This window comes from Populus euphratica, unplaced genomic scaffold, assembly GCF_000495115.2.
Source record: "Populus euphratica unplaced genomic scaffold, PopEup_1.0 scaffold1038.1, whole genome shotgun sequence".
Classification (NCBI taxonomy): Eukaryota; Viridiplantae; Streptophyta; class Magnoliopsida; order Malpighiales; family Salicaceae; genus Populus; species Populus euphratica.
The window spans coordinates 96401-115431 of record NW_011500519.1 but is presented as its reverse complement, the minus strand read 5'-3'; the positions used below and the strand labels follow the sequence as shown (position 1 = coordinate 115431).

Below are 19031 nucleotides of genomic sequence, written 5' to 3'. Positions count from 1 at the left end.
TTTATTTGATCCATAAAAACCCTAACATGGATCTTCCTTGTTCTTACTTGCTCCACTCTTGAAAACCTGAAACTTTACACTCTTCTCCAATGGCAGACGAAGCCAACAGAACTGTAAGTCTCATCTCCATCTCTATCCATCTAAGTTTCAGTATTTTGGCATCTGGGTTTCTTCTGTACATGATAAATAGACTGATAAAAACTCATTATAGGATCAAATTGTCAACTTCTTTTTAAGTAAACAACTTGATCTGATTGTTGTTTTCTGTTTGGAACAAACTAAACAGGCTTTCTTAGAGCTTCAAGGTCGCATGATTGAGACCACTTCTAAATTCAAGCAGGTAATTTGGATTTTCTTGCTTTTTTCCCCTTGTGTCTGGTTGAATTTATTGTAGGATAGTTTTGATGCAATTATATGACATTCTTTTGCTGGATTTGAAAGTGGTTTTCTTTCAACGGCAACTTTACTCTTTAAAAAAGATAACTTGTTACAGTGGATCAGAACTTTAAATTATGACTGGTAGAAAATTTAGCTCAGGATAACATCTCCATGTCCGAACAATATATTCCTAGCTTAGGTGGTTGTAGCACATCAAGTTGCATCGCACGTACCTGAACTAAATTTAGTATGCAGGTCTATATGTACTATTACTTGTTGTTTTGTTGTTTCCTTTGGTGTTTACGGTACATTAGTGATGTTTATACTTTATATCATCTTGCTTGGTTTAATAGCGAATTCCTGTGTCATTCATATGTATTTGTTGAAAGATTAGTTTACACCGGAATAGAGTGAGTTATCTCTTGGCTTTCAGGTCCAGAACCAGATACGAACCAAGGAGGGAGAAAAGAAGCGTGCTTTCTTAACTTTGGAAGAGCTGCGGCAAGTTCCTGATGATACAAATACATACAAATCTATAGGTAAGTTGGCAGACACTTTACTATAGGCATGCATTAGTACATTATGGTCGGGTTTGCTTCTTTAATCACGACTGCAAACCTCGTTGTGCGATGTCCTGTGATGCCTTATTTCTATATCAATCATGGGCTGGTTCTTTGGATTATATGTGCTTTTCTGTATCTGCGGATGAGTTGCTGATTTGATATTTATCTCTTTCTTTTGCAGGGAGAACGTGAGTAATGCATAACTCGAACAAATCAGGCTGAATCATGATTTATTGGCTGTTTGGATAGATGGCCGGTTGTTATAAACTCATACTTTGTTTGTCATATGGTGGTCAGGTTTGTTTTGGAGCCAAAGTCAGTATTGATGAGTGAACAGGAGCAGAAACTCAAGGATAGCGAGACTGCAATATCCTCACTACAGGTAAATCTGCCTGCCCCCCTCTTCTCCGTCTCTCTCACGCAGACACATACTTTTGTGTTAAAATCATCCATTTCTATATGCAAAACAACTCCATTTCCACCCTAACCTGGACTCTGCTCTGTTCCTCCTTTTCATCTGTTGTATTTACTAAATCTATTTTAGAGTTACTGTTGGTTAAAACTGTTATGTGAATTCACTTTTTTCTTATTGGCGCATTGCGTATTCAATATCAGATGTGCTGCTATAATATTTTTTCCCTCTTGAGTTACAATCAGTAGGGCCATGAATTAAAGTCTAGATTTTTATACCCAATGACGAATACCTATGAATGTCTGCTGGTGATCTGCAACTGGAACTATAATGAGTTATTCCCAGTTATGCTGGAGTTTTATTCTTGATCTACCTTGTATTGTCTTCTTTTCAAACATGTTTTTGTATTGAATTTAGTTAACTAGCTGGAAAATTGCAAAAACTATTTCCCTTCAAGTATGAAACCCTTGTGCATAGCTTTAAATAAATCAAAAGAAAATTAAGATATGCAGTTGCTACGTAAAGTTGAAGTCTCAATCTACACGTGACAACGAAAAATTACCTAGTTTATGCATGAGAAGGCTAGGTTGCACAATTTGAACAAGTTATTGAGCTGGCCATGTTAGATTATTAGTACTCATGGAAATTGCAATTTAAGTTGTGGATGAGTAAGGTACCAATATTTCTGCTGCGTAGTCTGGTCTGTATTCACACTGTCCTTTGCTGTAATCTTCAAAATTTTTTGTAAGCAACCTTTGAAGCAGTACCCTTTTGATTAATTTAGTCGTACTTTAAACATAATTGTTTTTCCTTCCTTGAGAATGGTAATGATCCTATTTGTTATGCTTTGGACAGACGTCAAAGGAATACTTGGAAAAGCAAATGTCAGAGGTTGAGAACAACCTGAGGGAACTTTTGCAGCAAGATCCAGCTCTTGCTCGTCAGATAATGTCCATGAGTGTAATGTAAATCTTGCTGCGACTGAAAATGCATGTTAGTCATGCTCTAGTTCTCTCTTGAAAGGATCATAAAAAAACATTTGCGCAATTTCTAGCTTTCTTTGTCATGTAATTTTGTCTAACAAGATTTGCCCAGTTGCGTTGTTGTATGTTTGCATAGTTTTATTGGTTTGATAAGAATACTGCTCCATCCATCATTTCTACTTTATACCAGAACTTTGCAGTGATTCACTAAATTGTGACCAACCTTGATTATTTCGTTAGTTCCCTTGCCTTCCTGCTTTTGATATTAAATAAAGTTAGTTGCCCATTCACTTCACAATCACCCAAAATTTTCACGAATCCTGAATTGCCAGATAACTTACTGATACCATGTGTTGAAGGAACTCACTTATGTAAGATGAAAGCCTTATTGGATTGCAGGTCTCAGCCTCCATGAATGGAGCGGGCTTTGAAGATTATTCTCCACCCTTCAAACTTGCTCAGTATTGATGGTGTTCTTTACTGGTATTGTTGATGTTGTTGATGTCGCATTAGAAGTGGTCGACAGCCAGTTTGGTGTGTTGGTGTATGAGCTATATTTTACGGCATATATTTTACGTCACTGAGCACCGAGTGATATTTGTACAAAGGAGGAGAGAAATGACTGACTTTCCATCCAAGTCCTGCCCTTTTCTACTTCGTAAGCCAAAGAAAAAGAACATACAAATTAGATGCCTGGTGAATATTGAGAGAAAAAATGGGGATGGAAGTCTAGTTTGCCTTGTTTTGGATCCAACAAAGCTAGGCTTAGACAAGATCCGAATGGAAACCGAATGCACCAAACATGCTTGTAAATTTGCACAAGGCCTAGTTAAGGTCTTAGTAGGTTTGACCATCCAAACAAAAAACACAAGATTGACAAGATCCACACTTCAGGAGAACACCATACCCGAAGATACTCTAAACTACACATCAACCCTAAACAAAAAACGCAATATTGACAGAGGGGCCTCGATTTGGCTTTAAAAACATTGCCATTGGTAATCATATGTTAGATAGAACAATTAAGCTCCCCTTGGTAGTCTGCATTTGATTACTCATGTACTCAAGCTTGTTGAAGAACTGGTATGGCTCCCTCCTTCGTTAAACATAAATTAATTTGATGTTTCTCTTTCTATATTTTTGGAATCAATGAAGGGCAGACATGTGATTGTTCTTGAAAAATCTTCCACTGGTCAAGTTAAAGGCAAAGTCAAACACCTTGCAGATTTGGTAATGGCCGTGAGGTTTTTCTGCAACTTATGATCCAAAACATGGTTTATAGCTTTCTTCGTAGCACAGTGAGGAGCTGATGCAAGATAAAAGAGAGACTTCCACCTACTTGTCAGGCTTATCTGCTCTATCAGAAAAAGTAGTCTAGTAAGAGAAGAATCAGCCTAGCCTCTTTAAAGAAGCTTCGGGGCGGTACTCTTTCTCCAAGATTATTCCATTTTGCAGAAAATCTAGTTGAAACAGGCCTTTCCCTTCGCCACAAGTCAAGCACCTATGGAAAGGAAGTCATAAATCCTAAGTCACAGCAAGCAGTTTCTGAAGCTAGGAGGCCGGGAGGGCACTTGACTTTCTTGAAAGAGTTCACCCGGAAAAAGAGAATCCTATCAGAGTCGATAGTCTGAAAGCGATTCCAGGAGATCCTAGCATAGAGCTTTCTTGTGATCGCTTACCCCTTCTTCTCTGCATTGCATGCTAAGGCTCAGTCTTTATTCTAGTTACCCATTCTTCCCCCCTCTAGGCTACCAGTGCCAAAGAGGCTTGTAGCGAAATCAGGTGTGGTCGATTAATGAATCGAAGAGCTAAGATTCGCTAATGAACATGAGCTAAGGTGAACAAGCACTGAGCTAAGGAATAGCTATATTTGTCAATAGCAGCTTACGTATCCGAAGCAGCTGATTCTCCCAATCAGTGGAAAAAGATGCTCATCCTCTAGAAGTGGTAGAGCTCTCAGAAAGAAAGACCTTGTCCTCCGCTCCAGTACTAAATTCAATAAAAAAGGGGAGCTTCTTCGTCTTCTCCGGCCCCCCTCTTCTCCTGACATCAGTGTAGACAACGGCCCTTTTCTGCCACTCTTGCAGCAAAGTAAGAGGGAACAAGTAAAAAGCCATGAATTATAAGAACATGAGCTGAAGAGAAGAAAGAAAAAGGTTCAAGAATAGAGGAAAATTGGGGGTTGAAAAACAAAGTCTGCAATTCTTTTATTAATTCATCATCAACTCATTATAATATTAAAAAATTATATATAAATAATAAAACCCTAATTAAAATAACTTTTAAACCCACTAAACAGTAAAAATTTAACAAAAAAAACATAAATTAAAATTTAATAATAAAACTTAATAACTTGGGTTTGGATATGTCCAATCTCTCAAATAAAAAAATAATAGGTTGGGCTATCCTTTGTTATTATAGATCATATGGATATATAAACCATGTCTGAAGTTTATTATCCCCAGGTTCTCAGTGTTGGAAAAACTAACTATATCGAGTGCAGTTCATAATGTCTGTAATAATACCTTTAACTATTATAAGCTATAATTTTTCTTGAATAACCTTAAAGGTATCAGTAATAATATCAGGTCTATTGTAAATATAGATTTAAGGTTAGATATTATATGATAATGACACAAACACATATAATACTAATTTAATGATGAAAATGAGTTCACAAATAGCTTATTGTAAGTAAAATAACAATACTAAAATAAAACCAATACTATTTTTTTCTTCTTAACATGGAGACTAATCAAGATCAAAATTACAAACATGCTTAGCCTGTAAAAAATTAATCAAATAATAGTCATAATTTTTCCAATTCTCTTTCAGGTTTTGAGATGAATAAAGAGAGCTAAATGATGAAAGAGGTTGAAAAACAAAAACAAGAAATATACAAATTGCTACCTTGCAACATCTTCTCTGTGGATCTTTGTTTATATATACGTGCAACATACTTTAATTGGACGGATATACAAATGAGCATGAACGTAGCAGCAACGGTCTCATTTGAATAACAATGGTTTTTCCAGGTTCCAGTAGTTAAGAAGACTGGTGGCCTTGTAGACACTGTCCTCGACATGGATGACTTATCAATGTAAACCCACTTAATTAAATCTATTTAATTGGTGAAAGACAAATTGTTAGACAAAAATAAATAAAAGATGAGTTATTGATATAATTAATAAAGTATAAATAAAGATTAATTGTTGGTATAATTTGTGGTATAATTGTTGTCATGATTTATATCATTTGTTCCTGCACTCTTATCTATAAATAAATAATGTAATCAAACCTTAAATGCACATTATAAGAGAAAGAAAAAACAGAATGAGTTATGGAAAGTAATCCCATAAAATTATAAAATATTTGTGAAAAGAATAAATAATATGTTTTTTTTTAACAATTAAGAAATTTTAATTGTTTTTCTATTAGCAGAGACAGTTTGTTATTCCCATATTAATTAATAAAATTATACTATATTTGCTCATAAATGTAGTCAAGATTGGACAAAACACATATATTTTTATGTTTTATTTTTTATTTTATTATATTTTTTATTTTTTATCTTATTAGGTTTATATATCAATATTCTCACAACCGTCGAGCCATGAGATAGCTAAAGGGTAATTTGATTCCTATTCATGGATTTTGATTCTGTGTTCAAAACCCCTTATCGAACAAATTTTCTATATTTTCTCCTGACTTCAGCTTTTGAACAGTGCCCACATAATTTGGCGAAGAGATATTGTCTAGTACTGGTTTAACTTAACGCTGCTGTCTTTATTTGGTCAGGTTTGTTTTTGAAGGAATTGATGAAGTGTATATATATATATATATATATATAGATCCTTAAACTGGGCTCTAGAGCGCGTACTTACCTCCTACAGAGATTGTAAGTTCTGCCTAATTTGGTTCTTGCATTTTTACTTTCTCATGTATGACAATCTCTTTTACCACCGCACACTTGAGCCCGCCACGCGCTTCCCCACGCACGCTCATTGGTACTGTGGATTTATTGCAACCCATGAGTTTTTAATTTAGTTAAAATTGTTTAAGAATGAAGAATTAAAAAAGAAAGGATCAAAGTGAGACATTCAGAGGGGATGACTGGTGTTTTAAACTTTTTCATGAAATATTCAACTTAGTCATCATACTTTTCTAATTATAAAAATTGCATCCCTCCAATTTTCAAAATTTAAACTAAAACTTTATTTTTCAGTTTATAGTTTGAGAAAAACATTTCTAGAATTTCAATGGTAAAAAATAATATTATAGTCAATATCACTAGAATGATGATGTTATGTCAACGGGGGTTTCATGTCTTTCATCTTTAAATTATCTAATATATATGTGTGTGTGTGTGTGTGTCGGGAAGACAATTATGCAATTCAAGTAAAAATGTCCCTGGGGGCTTCACCTGTACAAGTTCCGTTGGGGGCATCCAAAGCACATTGGCAGTCAAATGGCATTGTTTGTCCGCACGACTGGCAACTTGAATTTTTTGCCCTTTCTTGCGATTAGCAAAATTGCCTGAAACTTCCACAAATACGTGTTTCTTTACTGGCATGATTTGAACTGCTATATCCAAAGTCGGGAACGAAAACTACTGCAGTAAACAGATTGTCAATAGGCCATCCTCTTGTCAATACCCTCTAAAGACGATTACTTTCTAACAATTCGTACACCTGAAGACTGAAGTTGCTTATTGCAACCTGAAGAACGCAGGAAAATATGCAGTTTGTTAAGTGGATAATTGCATTTCCAGAGCTCTAGGTTTCTCATATGCAGTTATTGTTACTAAAGCGTATAATTTGTAGGCCTTCTGCTGCTGCTTCCAATGTAAATGGGAGCAGTAGTGGTGGAACAGTCTCCCCTTCCAATATCAGGGGTGCATCTGGACTTCTCTAATACCTTCCCTGCCCTTCTGACCTGAATAATGTAGTGACAGAACGAAGACACAAAGACAGTGTGAGAGAGAAATAGACAGAGACTGTACAGGGAACAAATAATAATCAAAGCTAGCAATAACTCAACGCATGTCTTTCATGCAGCCATAAAATTTCTCATGTCAAAATTAAAGGGCAGATGTTCGAGAGCATGGACTGTGGATGCAGTTCATTTTGAAATCTCTCCACTTTCATGATATACAAGAACAGAACATCACGATGCAGCGGATTCTTTCTCAATTAGAATAAGAATAGTAACTCCCAAGTGGTTTCCTTAAAGATGGTTTGTTAAAGTGATAAATGACTGGAAGCTTAAGTAAAAAATCCTCAGGAAATAGATTGTAGTTCTCACAAAGAAATAATGGCTACTAACCCATATGATCCGGGAAAAGAAAGATTCGCCACTCAATGCCAGTGCTTTGTCTGCCGAGTGCTTGCTAGTAAAAGTAACATAGGCATACCTGAGAAACAAAGATAACTTATTATTATTTTAACTAATTGGGATCGATAATTATGAAAGCAACAAGTGCAACAAAGTCGCTTAGTCGATTTGTACGCTTTTTGTTTAATGCCAACTGTGTCAGTCAGTTTAATAACTCTATCGACAGCTCCACACTTGGCAAAGTAGGATATTAGGGCTTCTCTTGTTGCTGCAATATGCACCTGGTAAGTTACAGGAAAAGACAGTATGGTTACTTTGAATTAATCGAAATTCGGGAGAAGTGAAAGAGAGGATGGAAGCAAGATCTACAAAGGAAACTCTTTATCATTTTTTACATTTTTCACGACTACTGTTCTTGATTCATCCCCCTCGAGATGATAAATGGAACCTGCAAATAGCAAAAGTGACGTCCTGTTTAAAATCTTATCTTGCATATAGGGATCCTTTTAAAAATCAGCAACTTTTATGCCTTTCGGAAAAGGATGTTGTGAAGTTGCATAGATACTGGGCTTGATTCTAAAGCCCCCAACAGAATACTAATTAAAGTAATTATAAACAAACAATCAACTCAATTGAATGAAGCCTTCGGCTAGCATCAATTTTACACGTTGACTCTAGCAAAAAAGAAGCAAATTTTGGCCAAGTTTAAATCACGATAGGTTCCAGTCTATTTGCTTGCACAGACAGCTTTAACACATTTAGAAGTATCTAATTCATATATCTAGTCAATATGAACATTGGAGAGCCAAATAGCCTTTTACCATGGGATGCTGGAAGACGTTCAAATCAAAACTATCAAGACAAGTTTCTCACAGCCAAATCTGTGAAAAGCCATCTTAAAAAGTACTAAAGAATAAAGTCCTTTCCCTTTTCTTTTTCTAGCAAGGCCCTTTTACAACCAACAATCTTCACGCTTTTAAGTTGGTCTAGGTATCTTGTGTCAACCTCCCCAAATTTTTAATTGATTCACCCATTCAAGAATTCAAATACTCTTACCAGAATATTTTCATTTCTAACCTCGTGTGCAAGTCTTCCACATATTGATTTCAGCATCCCCAATTTCTTAGCATTGAAGCTATAAGTTTGTTCTTCACATACTGCTTAACCAACAAAATAATAGTAACAGATGAAAGTCTTCATGCAGCGTCTCATAACATAAAAGCTGCTCTTAATGGATTCCACAAGCTCTTAATTTAGGGTACTTTCAAAGGATCTTGAACATGCAAAGGATGACAAGTAACAGATGACTCATATTTCTAAAGCTTTTGTTTCCTATTCAACTCATAATAAATAGAAACTACTCCGATCAATCAGTCATAAGAATTTAACCTAGAAAAATGATTATGACCTAAGATCATAACTTCATTTTCCACCTCTGGACAACGAAAATAAGAGAAGTTACACATCACAATATAACCAGAAGGAACACCCAATTCACCAAAAACGCAACAATCATTGCAACTTACTGACTGATAAAGGTTGCTTCCATGAAGTTCTCTTACCAGATTTAGATGAACTTTGTTCTTTTTTCTCTACCTTCTTCGATTGGAGCTTAACAAATTCCGTTTCAAGATGCTCCAGTCTTAGTTTCATATCCATCAGTTGCTACATAAGAAAATAAAAAATCAGAAGCACATTTCAGCTTCATAGAGGAACTCTTATTCTACCAGAAACTAGCTGATGCTTTTCTTAGAATGAGCTCTTTTTCTTACATTGTGCACGGGCTTGAGATTGGCAGTTGCATTGCTATTGTTCTTACAAGAAGGTTTCTCAGTCACGGGAGTACTATATGAGACTGCAGTCACAGGAGACTCCAAAATCTCCCCAGTCAATCTTTCTTGGGGCATTTTCTTTAACTTTGAACTAGTCGAAGCATTAGAGCTAGATGCATTACCCATTTTTTGGCTTTTCGGTGTTTCAGCTCCTGAAGAAACACTATCCTCACCCAGCACACCATTATCTTCTTCAGGCAATAATCTTCTCACCTTTTTAATAAATGCTTCTTCCCCATCCATAGAATCGGAAACACCAGATTGATGAGAATTTATATCAATGAATTGTCTCTTGTGACCATCTTTACTTGCTCCAGTCTTGATGTCAAAATTTTCTGACAATCTTCCACAGAATTTACGACCATGAAGAGAACGTGTTGAATGATTTCGTTCGGTACTTTCTCCATAACATTTAAATACTTCCTCTTTGATCTTTTCAATGCCTTTCACGTCAGCATTTGCACAATTTCCACCTTCAGGTAGCTTTCCCAGTCTGTCCCAAACGTTACCATGCACCCTTGCATGCTGATGAAGTATTGCATCAGCTGCTGCCCTAGTGAAAAGCCTCCTCCCAGCAACATTAGCCACATCAAGTTTCTTACACCGAAGGCTTCCTACATGAAAACAAAAATAATACCGAAGTTTGGATCAGATGATGATGTTTGCAGCTAACTGCGTTAGAGAGATTCCTACAGATTAACTGCAAATCGTGTGCAGCCTTTGCATGCATGTTTGCTATGCATACGTAATATATGGACAATCATGAAGGATGTTGGTCCATCATGTCAATGGAAGGGAAAAGTAACAAGTAGCAAGTAACAAGCATACCACAGATATCATACACACACATAAACAAGAAGCACGCCTTGGATATTTTCCAAATGCTGCACAACATAATGATCAGCACTATATTACTGCAAAATCCTAGAAAAGGCGCCTTTCCCTTTTGTCAAACCAAGAGCTTAAGAGACAAGCTATTGTGTTTGTTTCTGATGACAGGCGCATGCTACATATAATTAGAAAGCCTGAATAACGTATCAACTATGAGAAATTAAGAAAGAAGGCTCACTTGTATAAACCTTCTTGTGCGGGGTGTTTTCCTTACCACCAAAACCAAAATCTCCACTACATGCCTCCACTCTAGAAGATGTGCACTTTAAGGACTCCCCATAACCAATTTCCCACTCTTCAAACTCTTTGATAGATTCATGGTGAGTTCTTGGCAGCTCTCCCTCCTCCAAAGACTCCGAAGATAAGTCGTCGTCATCCGGACAGTTGACGCCTTCGGAAAGTTGCTTAGAATCTTCTGAAGGCTTTATAAGACTACTCTTGCTTGCCTGAAGACACAAAATCAAGGACACATAATTGACTCTCCCATTATACAAATTAAATACAGCTAATGAAAAATTACATAAATTAAGAAAACAATCATTATTATTATTATTATTAGTATTAGTATTTATTAGTTGTGGGTTATCCAAATTATTTTTTACCTGCTTCTTGCCAGTAGCATTACCATCACCAGTGGCATTTTCAACATCTGATGATGCATTCGGATTCATATAATTTTTGGAAAGAAATTCCCAGAGCCTTGACAAACAAAAATCAAATAAATTAACAGATATTTTAGTAAAATCTAGCAAAATAATATCAAATATCTTAAGCTAGAAAACAAAAAAAACAAAGAGGAAAAGAAGAGAAAAGAAATCTTAAGCTGCAAGAAAAATAAATAATACATAATAAATCAACACTGTATGTTAAATGTAGCAATTAAATTGGATCCTGATGATTTGGCCAACATCTCCTCTAACTACATGCTCGACTAATAAAACAATCGCCCTTTTTTTTTATTTGATACAATCATTCTACTATTAATTAAAAAAATCTGAACCAAGATAAATATTAACAAATGAAGCTACCAACCAAGAAACAAAAAGGGCAGTATTGGCATCACCAAGAAATGGCTCCAACTGGATTTTTGCTTGATTTTGTGTCTTCCCATTAGAAATAAGCAGAGTTACATACTCCTACAAAACAATAATTTTATTTTTTTTTAAATGAAAAAAAAAACCATTTCAGATTTAAGAGAAAAAGGGTACAAGTACAGATAGGTCTTGGATGACATCATTATTATCTTCTTCTTCATTTAGTTCTGGGATGTCTCCAAGTAAGTCCTTAAGCTTTTCCGAAACCGAAGCTCTCAGTATTTTAGAGAGCAGCTGCTGCTTTCCGGATTCTGATTTTGGGTTTTTGCTGCTCAACATTTTCAAGAATTACTCCTTTTTCTCCCTTTGTTTTCCTCTCTTTGCAGCTCGAGAGAGAGCGAGCGAGAGACTGCGAGTAAATAGTGCAGTACAGTATGTGTGTCACTGCTGGACAGAGCAGGAAAAGTACTGCAGGATGAAAATACCTGGTGCCACCTGTTAAGCCTTGTTTGGCTATGCTCCATTTCGTTATTTCCTTTCCTTCTTTTTGTAATTGAGAGGCTCAATGGGCCTGAATTAAGGTTAGATTATCACACAATAAAATATTATAACATCCGGAACGAGGGAAAACGAACGAAGAATCACAGTTGTTTTTTTGGCTTCTCAATTATTATTTTTACAATTTTATCTCTCTTTTATAAAGTTAAAATTGGCTATTGAATTCTTCTAATTTGTTATAGTAAAACATAATTAAAAAATATATACACAACCAAAGAATAAAATGCAGCAAAATATATTGACCAATCTAAAATTAGCACGACAAAACAAATTTTATCCTTCTATTTTTATTTTTTATTTGATTCAATTCCTTTGATTTTTAAAAATTTCATTTTGATCATAATTTTTTTTTCCTAATTCTTGATATAGTTCAATGATATGAATTTTTCATATAAACATACCTAAAATTTCGATCATGCTCCATTTAATTTTTTTGGTTCAATGTTTTTTTTTTTGGGTGGTTTTGTGGGGTTAGTGAGTGTTTTATGCATGTTTGTATGTGTTTAAAGGTAAAAATGGGTTGAATAAATAAATTTTGAGTTAAAATCCTAAGTTTTCTAATTTTTTAACAACCACATAGGTAGCCAGAATTAAAGTTTATGGATGATATATTGTCTAGTTTAGCAGAGAACACGTTATTTTTTTGGATAAAAAAAAGTTATTTAATTAAAACACATCTAAGCTTGGGTTTTTTATCAGGATCATTTTTTGTTTGCATTGTTTTTTTTTTTAATTTTTGATTAAGACCCACCCTTGTATTTTTTAGAATGTTAATAATTAGATTTAAAAATATATATATTTCAAAAGATAAAGTTGTTTAATTCATCAATAATTATGACTTAGGTGGCACATTGAATGAGTTAATCCAATTTTTAATATTTTTGGAGGATTAACATAATCATCATTACCAATTAATTGAAATATAATTATTATAAAGGTGTTCCTCTTCTTTGTTTCGTGACACTATAAAAAATATTGTTGAGGCATCATAAATACAAACATTATAAATTAATTAATGTCTTGGGAGGTTGATAAGTGTCGGAAGAATCATATAGTGTAAGACTTTGATTTTTAGAAGTGTTTAGCGTGTTTTTTTGAAATTTAAATTTTTTATTTTGTTTAAAATAAATTTTATTTATATATATTTTTAAATTGTTTTAATATGTTTATATTAAAAATAATTTTAAAAAAAATATTTTAATATATTTTTAAATAAAAAATATTTTAAATTATAATCATAACACATAATAGACTCGAAACTCTTGCGCTCACGCTCACCCGATCTGAGTGGCTATTGATCCTACAGTCATGCCTCCGGCACGAGGACAGACTACCCTTGCACCGGATTACAGGAGGTTCAGAATTGGATTTTAAAACAACAAGCAGGCACCACTCCAGCAGCTTAGACACAGCAGTAAACAAATTAATCCCAGTGATAAGAGTGCCCTGGTAAGCATGCATCTCCAGGGCAAGTGGCTCTAGATGACGAAGAGGAGTCTTCCAAGACATAGCAATCATTTTTTGTCCTTGATTTGTACCCAAACGACTTGATGAAGGAACCTCAATCAAGACCTTGCAATTTACAAACGTGAAGTCCTTCCAGCACCTTTTTTTTTTTAATTAATTAAGATATCCAGATAACTAATAATTACTTTAAGATTTACAATACTCAAACTAATAATTTATAAAAAATAAATTTAAAATTTAACTAGTTAAATCATATCCTCAGGGTTATCCCACCAGCACTTTCAACCTGAGTTGAGGCCATTGCATATCAATATTTCTCAATAAATGGGCACCTAGATAACAAAGCTCAATAATCCTTCCGAGGATATTTTCTACAATAACAAAGATTAAAATTCTTCACTACGAAGAAAAATTAGAACAAACTAACAAAGTAATTGAAACATCTCTACTTACACCAACAACGGTAAACATACAACAAGAGCGGCAATTCCTCATCATTTTGTATAAGGGTAATTGTTGAATTTTCTTTCTATTTTTACTTGTCCTATCACTATTTTCCCTTCAAAATGGTCACTTTACAAACCTTCCACTAGCCAAATGCTCTCTGGAAAATCAGTAGAAACAGAACCCAGGATTACATTCAATTTGGGCTCCAGCTGCATAGTATACAAAATCTACTCCCACTTTACGAAACCATCCCATTCTTCAAACTCACTGCACCAATCATCATCCTTTCCCATTCTAAATAACCCAGACAAAAAATTGACCACATTCACTTCTCCCTCAACAGTCCATAACAAAAGCAAAGCAAAAACAAAAACCAGCTTGTTAGTATGCCTTCAGGCTACTCAGATACCCAATATGCCATCCCACATGTCAGCAAGCAAAGAATCTATCAAATCTTAAGAGAACAAGGAGTTTGTGCTGTTATGAACCAGCATCCCAGAGATCCTGGCACAACTACAACTAAAAGCTCCTATCTGTCAACATAACTGTGGTCATCTTATCAACAGAATTAATCCTGGTACTCACCACTACCCTCTTTTGACTTTAAGGTGGGAGACAAGTTATGGTTGTTGGAATCTTCAGCTTTTGAAACCACGATGTTGGAATTGTTAGCAAGTTCCATGGCAGTATTGCAATTATTAGCAGGTAAGACCTCCACACCAGGTCCTAAGCTACCAACCTCTTCACTGGCTGCTGGTTCTTTATTAACATCATCCAACTTGAGAGATTGCGCAAGAAAATCAGACATTTGATTTATGGTATCATCAGCAAGCAAACCTGCACCACCTACTTTCAAACTAGGTTGCTGTTTGGCCTTCCTTTCCTTCAAAGCTCTCTCACATTGATCATAGAAGTCAAAATCATCCAGGATAGATGTAGGTGCATCATGATCCTTGAAGATTTTCAACATCTCAATACCCTGTTCTAGTTTCACCTGAGTATTCAGCACACCAGAGAGAGAGAGAGAGACGAAAAACCCATCAGGCAAAAAGAACTAATCAGTAAGAGGGCTGGATCCATGTAATGACAGAAAAGAAAATCAGCAAACAGTCTTGACCAGACAAAACTTTCATCTTGATTGAATGGTGTCCGCAAATAAGGTTAAACACAGATTTGAAAGGGATAATGAACTTAGAGAAAGGTTAAATGATTTCTGATTCATGAAAAAATATCTGGGCAGCCAGAATACGGTACAAATTAGGACCAGGAAGAATGCAATGAGGTTATAAACACCCAAAATTATACTTTTAGATCAAAAGCTACTAGGCATGACACTCTAGCCTTTTTTATGAAAAGAAACAGCACAGATAGCCTGGGACAGCTGAAGACCAAAAAAAGAAACAGACCACGGTGCTTTTTGGACCCCCATATCACTCAAACTCAACATAAAAACTCCCTTTGCAATCAATGTAACTGTCCTATGTTACATTATTAAACTAATACCCAATGATACTGATCAAATTCTAGCATATTTCATGCAGATAATTGAGATCTGGTTAAAATATAATCCTCTATAGACCTTTGAATAAAACAAAGCATGAAGCGAGCATGAAGTAAAGTCCAAGATAAAAAGGATGGCATGTTTGCATGGCCAACCTAGCTAACAAATGGAGAATTCAGATATAATATGGAGTTGATAAATGCACAATATCAAGCAGCATTTTTCTCCATGAAGGAAAGACATTTAGCAATCCACTAAGAACAACAGTTCTGGTACTCGTGTTTCTAGAACAGTACTTATTTACCCGTTTCTGTAACATAATCAAAGTAAACTCATGCTCAGAAAAACATCTAGGAATTTATAAATACTCGAGTCATGAGAAGCATTCTAAACTCTATAAATCTAAATAAAATAGCACAAATACTAATAAAAAAGTAGGAATATTAGTAAAATTTTATAGCTTTACCTCTTGAGAATCTCGACTATGAGTAGCAGGCTTATTATCATTGTTTTGAAGTAGTATGTGCCGGAAACGACTATTGGGAACATCTTTAACGATATGCCACTGGACTGGGAACTGGCCATTCCATCTATCTTGCTGCCAATATTCAGCATCCTTCTCAAAGTCTACAGGTCCAACCATTTCTGCTACTCCACAAAACTGTCCACTAGCATTGACCTGCACAAAAATATGTAAACAAATCCAAGAACATTAATGAACCAAAACAGACTTTTTCAGAGCAGCAGCGAATTTTAAACAATGCAGCAAGTATGCAGGATTCAGAAACAAGTAAGTCATTGATGTTGGAATTCAGCTTCAAAATGTAAAAGACAAATAAAACAAAAACTTGTTCCACAAATAAAATCAGCAACTACCTGCTTATTCCACTAACTTTACCAAAAAATAACCAAAAAAAAAACCCATTGTTTTACAACATAGGTCTGCGGTCTTCTGCTGGCTTCTAAAACAAATACAAACTCATAAACCCAAAGGCAAAAAGCAGGAAAAAAACAGCAGAAAACAATGCCCTTTCATATCTATAGACAGAGAAATCCAAGCTACCATGTTCAACCATTCATTACAATTCAGATACCACTCTACATGCATTAGCTTCAACCTGGTTCCCAGCAGTCACAATGCCACTAGCAGAAATCATCGCGTTAAAATAACATCAAGTTACACTGACATACCGAAAACAAAAGAAAGACTGGACAGTTTCTTCCTTTCTCCTTTGCTTCACGATAAGCAGCATCAATTTTTCTGTTCCCGTGTGGAGTGCTTGCCCAAACACTATATTTAATACTTTTATGAACATTATCTTCACTGAAAGACTTGATTATAAAGAACTTGGCATCCTTGTAATCAGTGACAAAATCTAGCTGGTTATATAAATCAAGCTGAATCCCAGAGCTAGCTGAATTGCCTTTGCCATTACCAGAGGAGGAACGCTGTTCAGTGGCATTCTTTCCCTTAAGCTTTGAAGCCCTTGGTCCTCGATTACGGTCAAAACCAAATGGATCGTTAGAAGAATAAATGGGGTCCTGGTCTCTGTATCTCCTCCTGCCTTTATCAAGTCCAACTCGTGTCCGGTCATTAGCCCCTGCATAAGAAATTGAACCACCAGCAAAACTAGAGCTCTGAAAAGAGCCAACATGCTGGTAATGTCCAACAGGGGAAGATGATGTATATCCATATCCATGCAATGATCTTTGCTGAGAACCCTGAAAACATGTCCAAACAAAATTTAACAAGCTCCTTATTGAAGGGTCAGACGAGGAACTGCTAGTAAAAAACACAGATAAGTATGCAAGAAGCCTCACTACAATTAATCTTTGCTCTAAACAGGTAAATTAACAACTTATAGCAATCATGTGTCAAGATCCAGAACAAACTTTACATCACAACTTTTAATAAAAGTTAAGATGATAAACTCAAAGGGGGATTTTTTGGATATAGAAACTTGTGCACCAATTCAGAAGAAACTGAAAAGGCAGTGGTGATGAGCAAGGAAAACAGGCAGTAGATGTGAAAGAGAAAAAGGAATTGAAACTTTTGGAAATTCTAGATTTCATAATTGTTGGAACAAGATAAAACAAACCTGTGCAACTTGGTGCTCATATGGCCCGAGTATGCCCATTGGTTGAGGATAAGCCGATGGAGATGTTGAGGAATCAGAGCCAGGAGCCCCGGACATGTTCCCCCCACCAAATGATCCATAATGTACCAAGTAACCTGATCCTGGTCCAAAAAAGGAGTTGCCACTATTGCTTTCAAATGACATTAGCTCAGATGAGCCTAGAGGACCTGATGAGGGCACATCTGGATGGTAAAATGGGGAGAATGGGATCTGTTGTGGAGAGTATAACTGGCTGTCTATCATTATGGGAGTTAGAGGCGTAGCCATAGGAGAATATTGCCCGTGTCCCATATCAGGATTCAAGCCATATCCGGAATGATACATAAGAGATTGATTATCATTGTATATAATCTGATCACCGTCAGGAAAAAAAGGTAAAAGAAATTATTCAGTTAGAACTATAGAAAAAGAATTTGAGAGTACAATAGTAAAGGAATCATCCTCACCGGAGATAAATGCATTCCATCAGATGCATTAAGATGTTGAGAATACCCATCCCAAATACCAGTGTTATTGCCATAACCTGAAGATGCAAAGATCACCAAGTTGAGACACACAATCCCACTAATCAATGTTCCACATATACGGTTACTAATAACTCATTCTTAACTGTGAACAAAATGAAGATACGATGGAGAAGGAAACTAACTAACCAGCATAAGCTGCCATTGCCTGGTCATGTGAGGTATAATCATAAACATTAAGTTGCGGTGGTGGAGGAGGTGGTGGAACAATGGTAAGATCTGGAGCAACAGTAGCAGATAATTGTGGGCGTTTTATGACGGCTGCTTCCGGGGAAGGATTCACCGAAACAATCCTTTCATCTTTGGGCGAAAGTGGCTTTCATAATTTATATATATATATATGAATTAGAAAACTAAGGCATAAAAAAAACACACAATTCCCCTGATTATCAATTAAAAATCTTTTTTAAAAAAAACAATAAATTACCTGCTCCATCAGAGAATTATCGCGATTAGTGAGTGATTCTCCTGCAAAACGGCATTAACATACTCAGCAACTAAACCAAGCACACGCTATTTTCAAGAAGAAGAAAAAAGAAAATATACTTAAAAAAAAACGCATTTACGAAGTCTACTAATGACTCGATTATTAATTGACGCTGAGGAATTGAAAAACATAAAATTCAAAAAAGAAAGGGCAACAGAGCTTCAGATTGTAAAAATCGAGAGATTAGGTTAGGGTTCTAAACGAAAAGAAATTGTTAGAAAAGAGAGCAAGAAAGGAGAAAAGAGAAAACACGCATGAAAAATATATGATGCATAGGAGGCCATAGATATTTTAATTGGTCCCTCTACTGGTAAGCAATATTTAATTAGGTCCTTCTATTAATATACGGTTGCATTGTGTCCTTCTATAGCACTTAGCATTTGGGAATGCGTTTGAAACCACATTTTATAAAAATTTAAAAATTATTTTTGTTAAATCCTTTTAAAAAATAAAAAATATTATTTTAATATATTTTTAAACGA

At 35.4% G+C, this 19031-nt stretch overlaps 3 protein-coding genes across 3 annotated transcripts; 1 reads left to right on the top strand and 2 right to left on the bottom strand.

Moving 5' to 3' along the window:
• Positions 1-2548, top strand: LOC105115153 (prefoldin subunit 1-like). Its single transcript, XM_011011960.1, has 6 exons — positions 1-113; positions 287-340; positions 812-917; positions 1123-1129; positions 1239-1323; positions 2209-2548. Exons 1-6 carry the CDS (start codon positions 90-92, stop codon positions 2320-2322), a joined length of 390 nt encoding a protein of 129 aa, XP_011010262.1. The 5' UTR covers positions 1-89; the 3' UTR covers positions 2323-2548.
• Positions 2549-7139: 4591 nt separating this feature from the next.
• On the bottom strand, positions 7140-13503 carry LOC105115159 (uncharacterized). Its single transcript, XM_011011968.1, has 10 exons — positions 13264-13503; positions 11426-11496; positions 10996-11092; positions 10572-10839; positions 9443-10116; positions 9197-9335; positions 8727-8827; positions 7845-7951; positions 7662-7749; positions 7140-7271 (listed from the first exon to the last, which is right to left on the bottom strand). The coding sequence occupies exons 1-10, from the start codon at positions 13501-13503 to the stop codon at positions 7140-7142; spliced, it is 1917 nt and encodes a 638-aa protein (XP_011010270.1).
• A 286-nt stretch (positions 13504-13789) lies between these two features.
• Positions 13790-18803, bottom strand: LOC105115151 (uncharacterized). Its single transcript, XM_011011959.1, has 7 exons — positions 18490-18803; positions 18192-18378; positions 17985-18061; positions 17500-17889; positions 16592-17122; positions 15867-16079; positions 13790-14893 (listed from the first exon to the last, which is right to left on the bottom strand). Exons 1-7 carry the CDS (start codon positions 18496-18498, stop codon positions 14468-14470), a joined length of 1833 nt encoding a protein of 610 aa, XP_011010261.1. The 5' UTR covers positions 18499-18803; the 3' UTR covers positions 13790-14467.
• Positions 18804-19031: the final 228 nt, after the last annotated feature.

What these genes read in the sequence shown, in the direction of transcription:
- LOC105115153 (XM_011011960.1), top strand. Translation starts at nt 90, where the DNA reads ATGGCAGACGAAGCCAACAGAACT. An exon ending in CCACTTCTAAATTCAAGCAG is followed by an intron (nt 341 to 811) that starts GTAATTTGGATT and finishes CTTGGCTTTCAG; the next exon opens with GTCCAGAACCAGATACGAAC. An exon ending in CTGCAATATCCTCACTACAG is followed by an intron (nt 1,324 to 2,208) that starts GTAAATCTGCCT and finishes TGCTTTGGACAG; the next exon opens with ACGTCAAAGGAATACTTGGA.
- LOC105115159 (XM_011011968.1), bottom strand. Translation starts at nt 13,503, where the DNA reads ATGATTGCTATGTCTTGGAAGACTCCTCTTCGTCATCTAGAGCCACTT. An exon ending in ATGCTACTGGCAAGAAGCAG is followed by an intron (nt 10,840 to 10,995) that starts GTAAAAAATAAT and finishes TTGTGTCTTCAG; the next exon opens with GCAAGCAAGAGTAGTCTTAT. An exon ending in GTTGGCATTAAACAAAAAGC is followed by an intron (nt 7,750 to 7,844) that starts GTACAAATCGAC and finishes TTTGTTTCTCAG; the next exon opens with GTATGCCTATGTTACTTTTA.
- LOC105115151 (XM_011011959.1), bottom strand. An exon ending in GGCAATGGCAGCTTATGCTG is followed by an intron (nt 18,062 to 18,191) that starts GTTAGTTAGTTT and finishes TTGCATCTTCAG; the next exon opens with GTTATGGCAATAACACTGGT. An exon ending in CAGTCTTTCTTTTGTTTTCG is followed by an intron (nt 16,080 to 16,591) that starts GTATGTCAGTGT and finishes ATTTTTGTGCAG; the next exon opens with GTCAATGCTAGTGGACAGTT.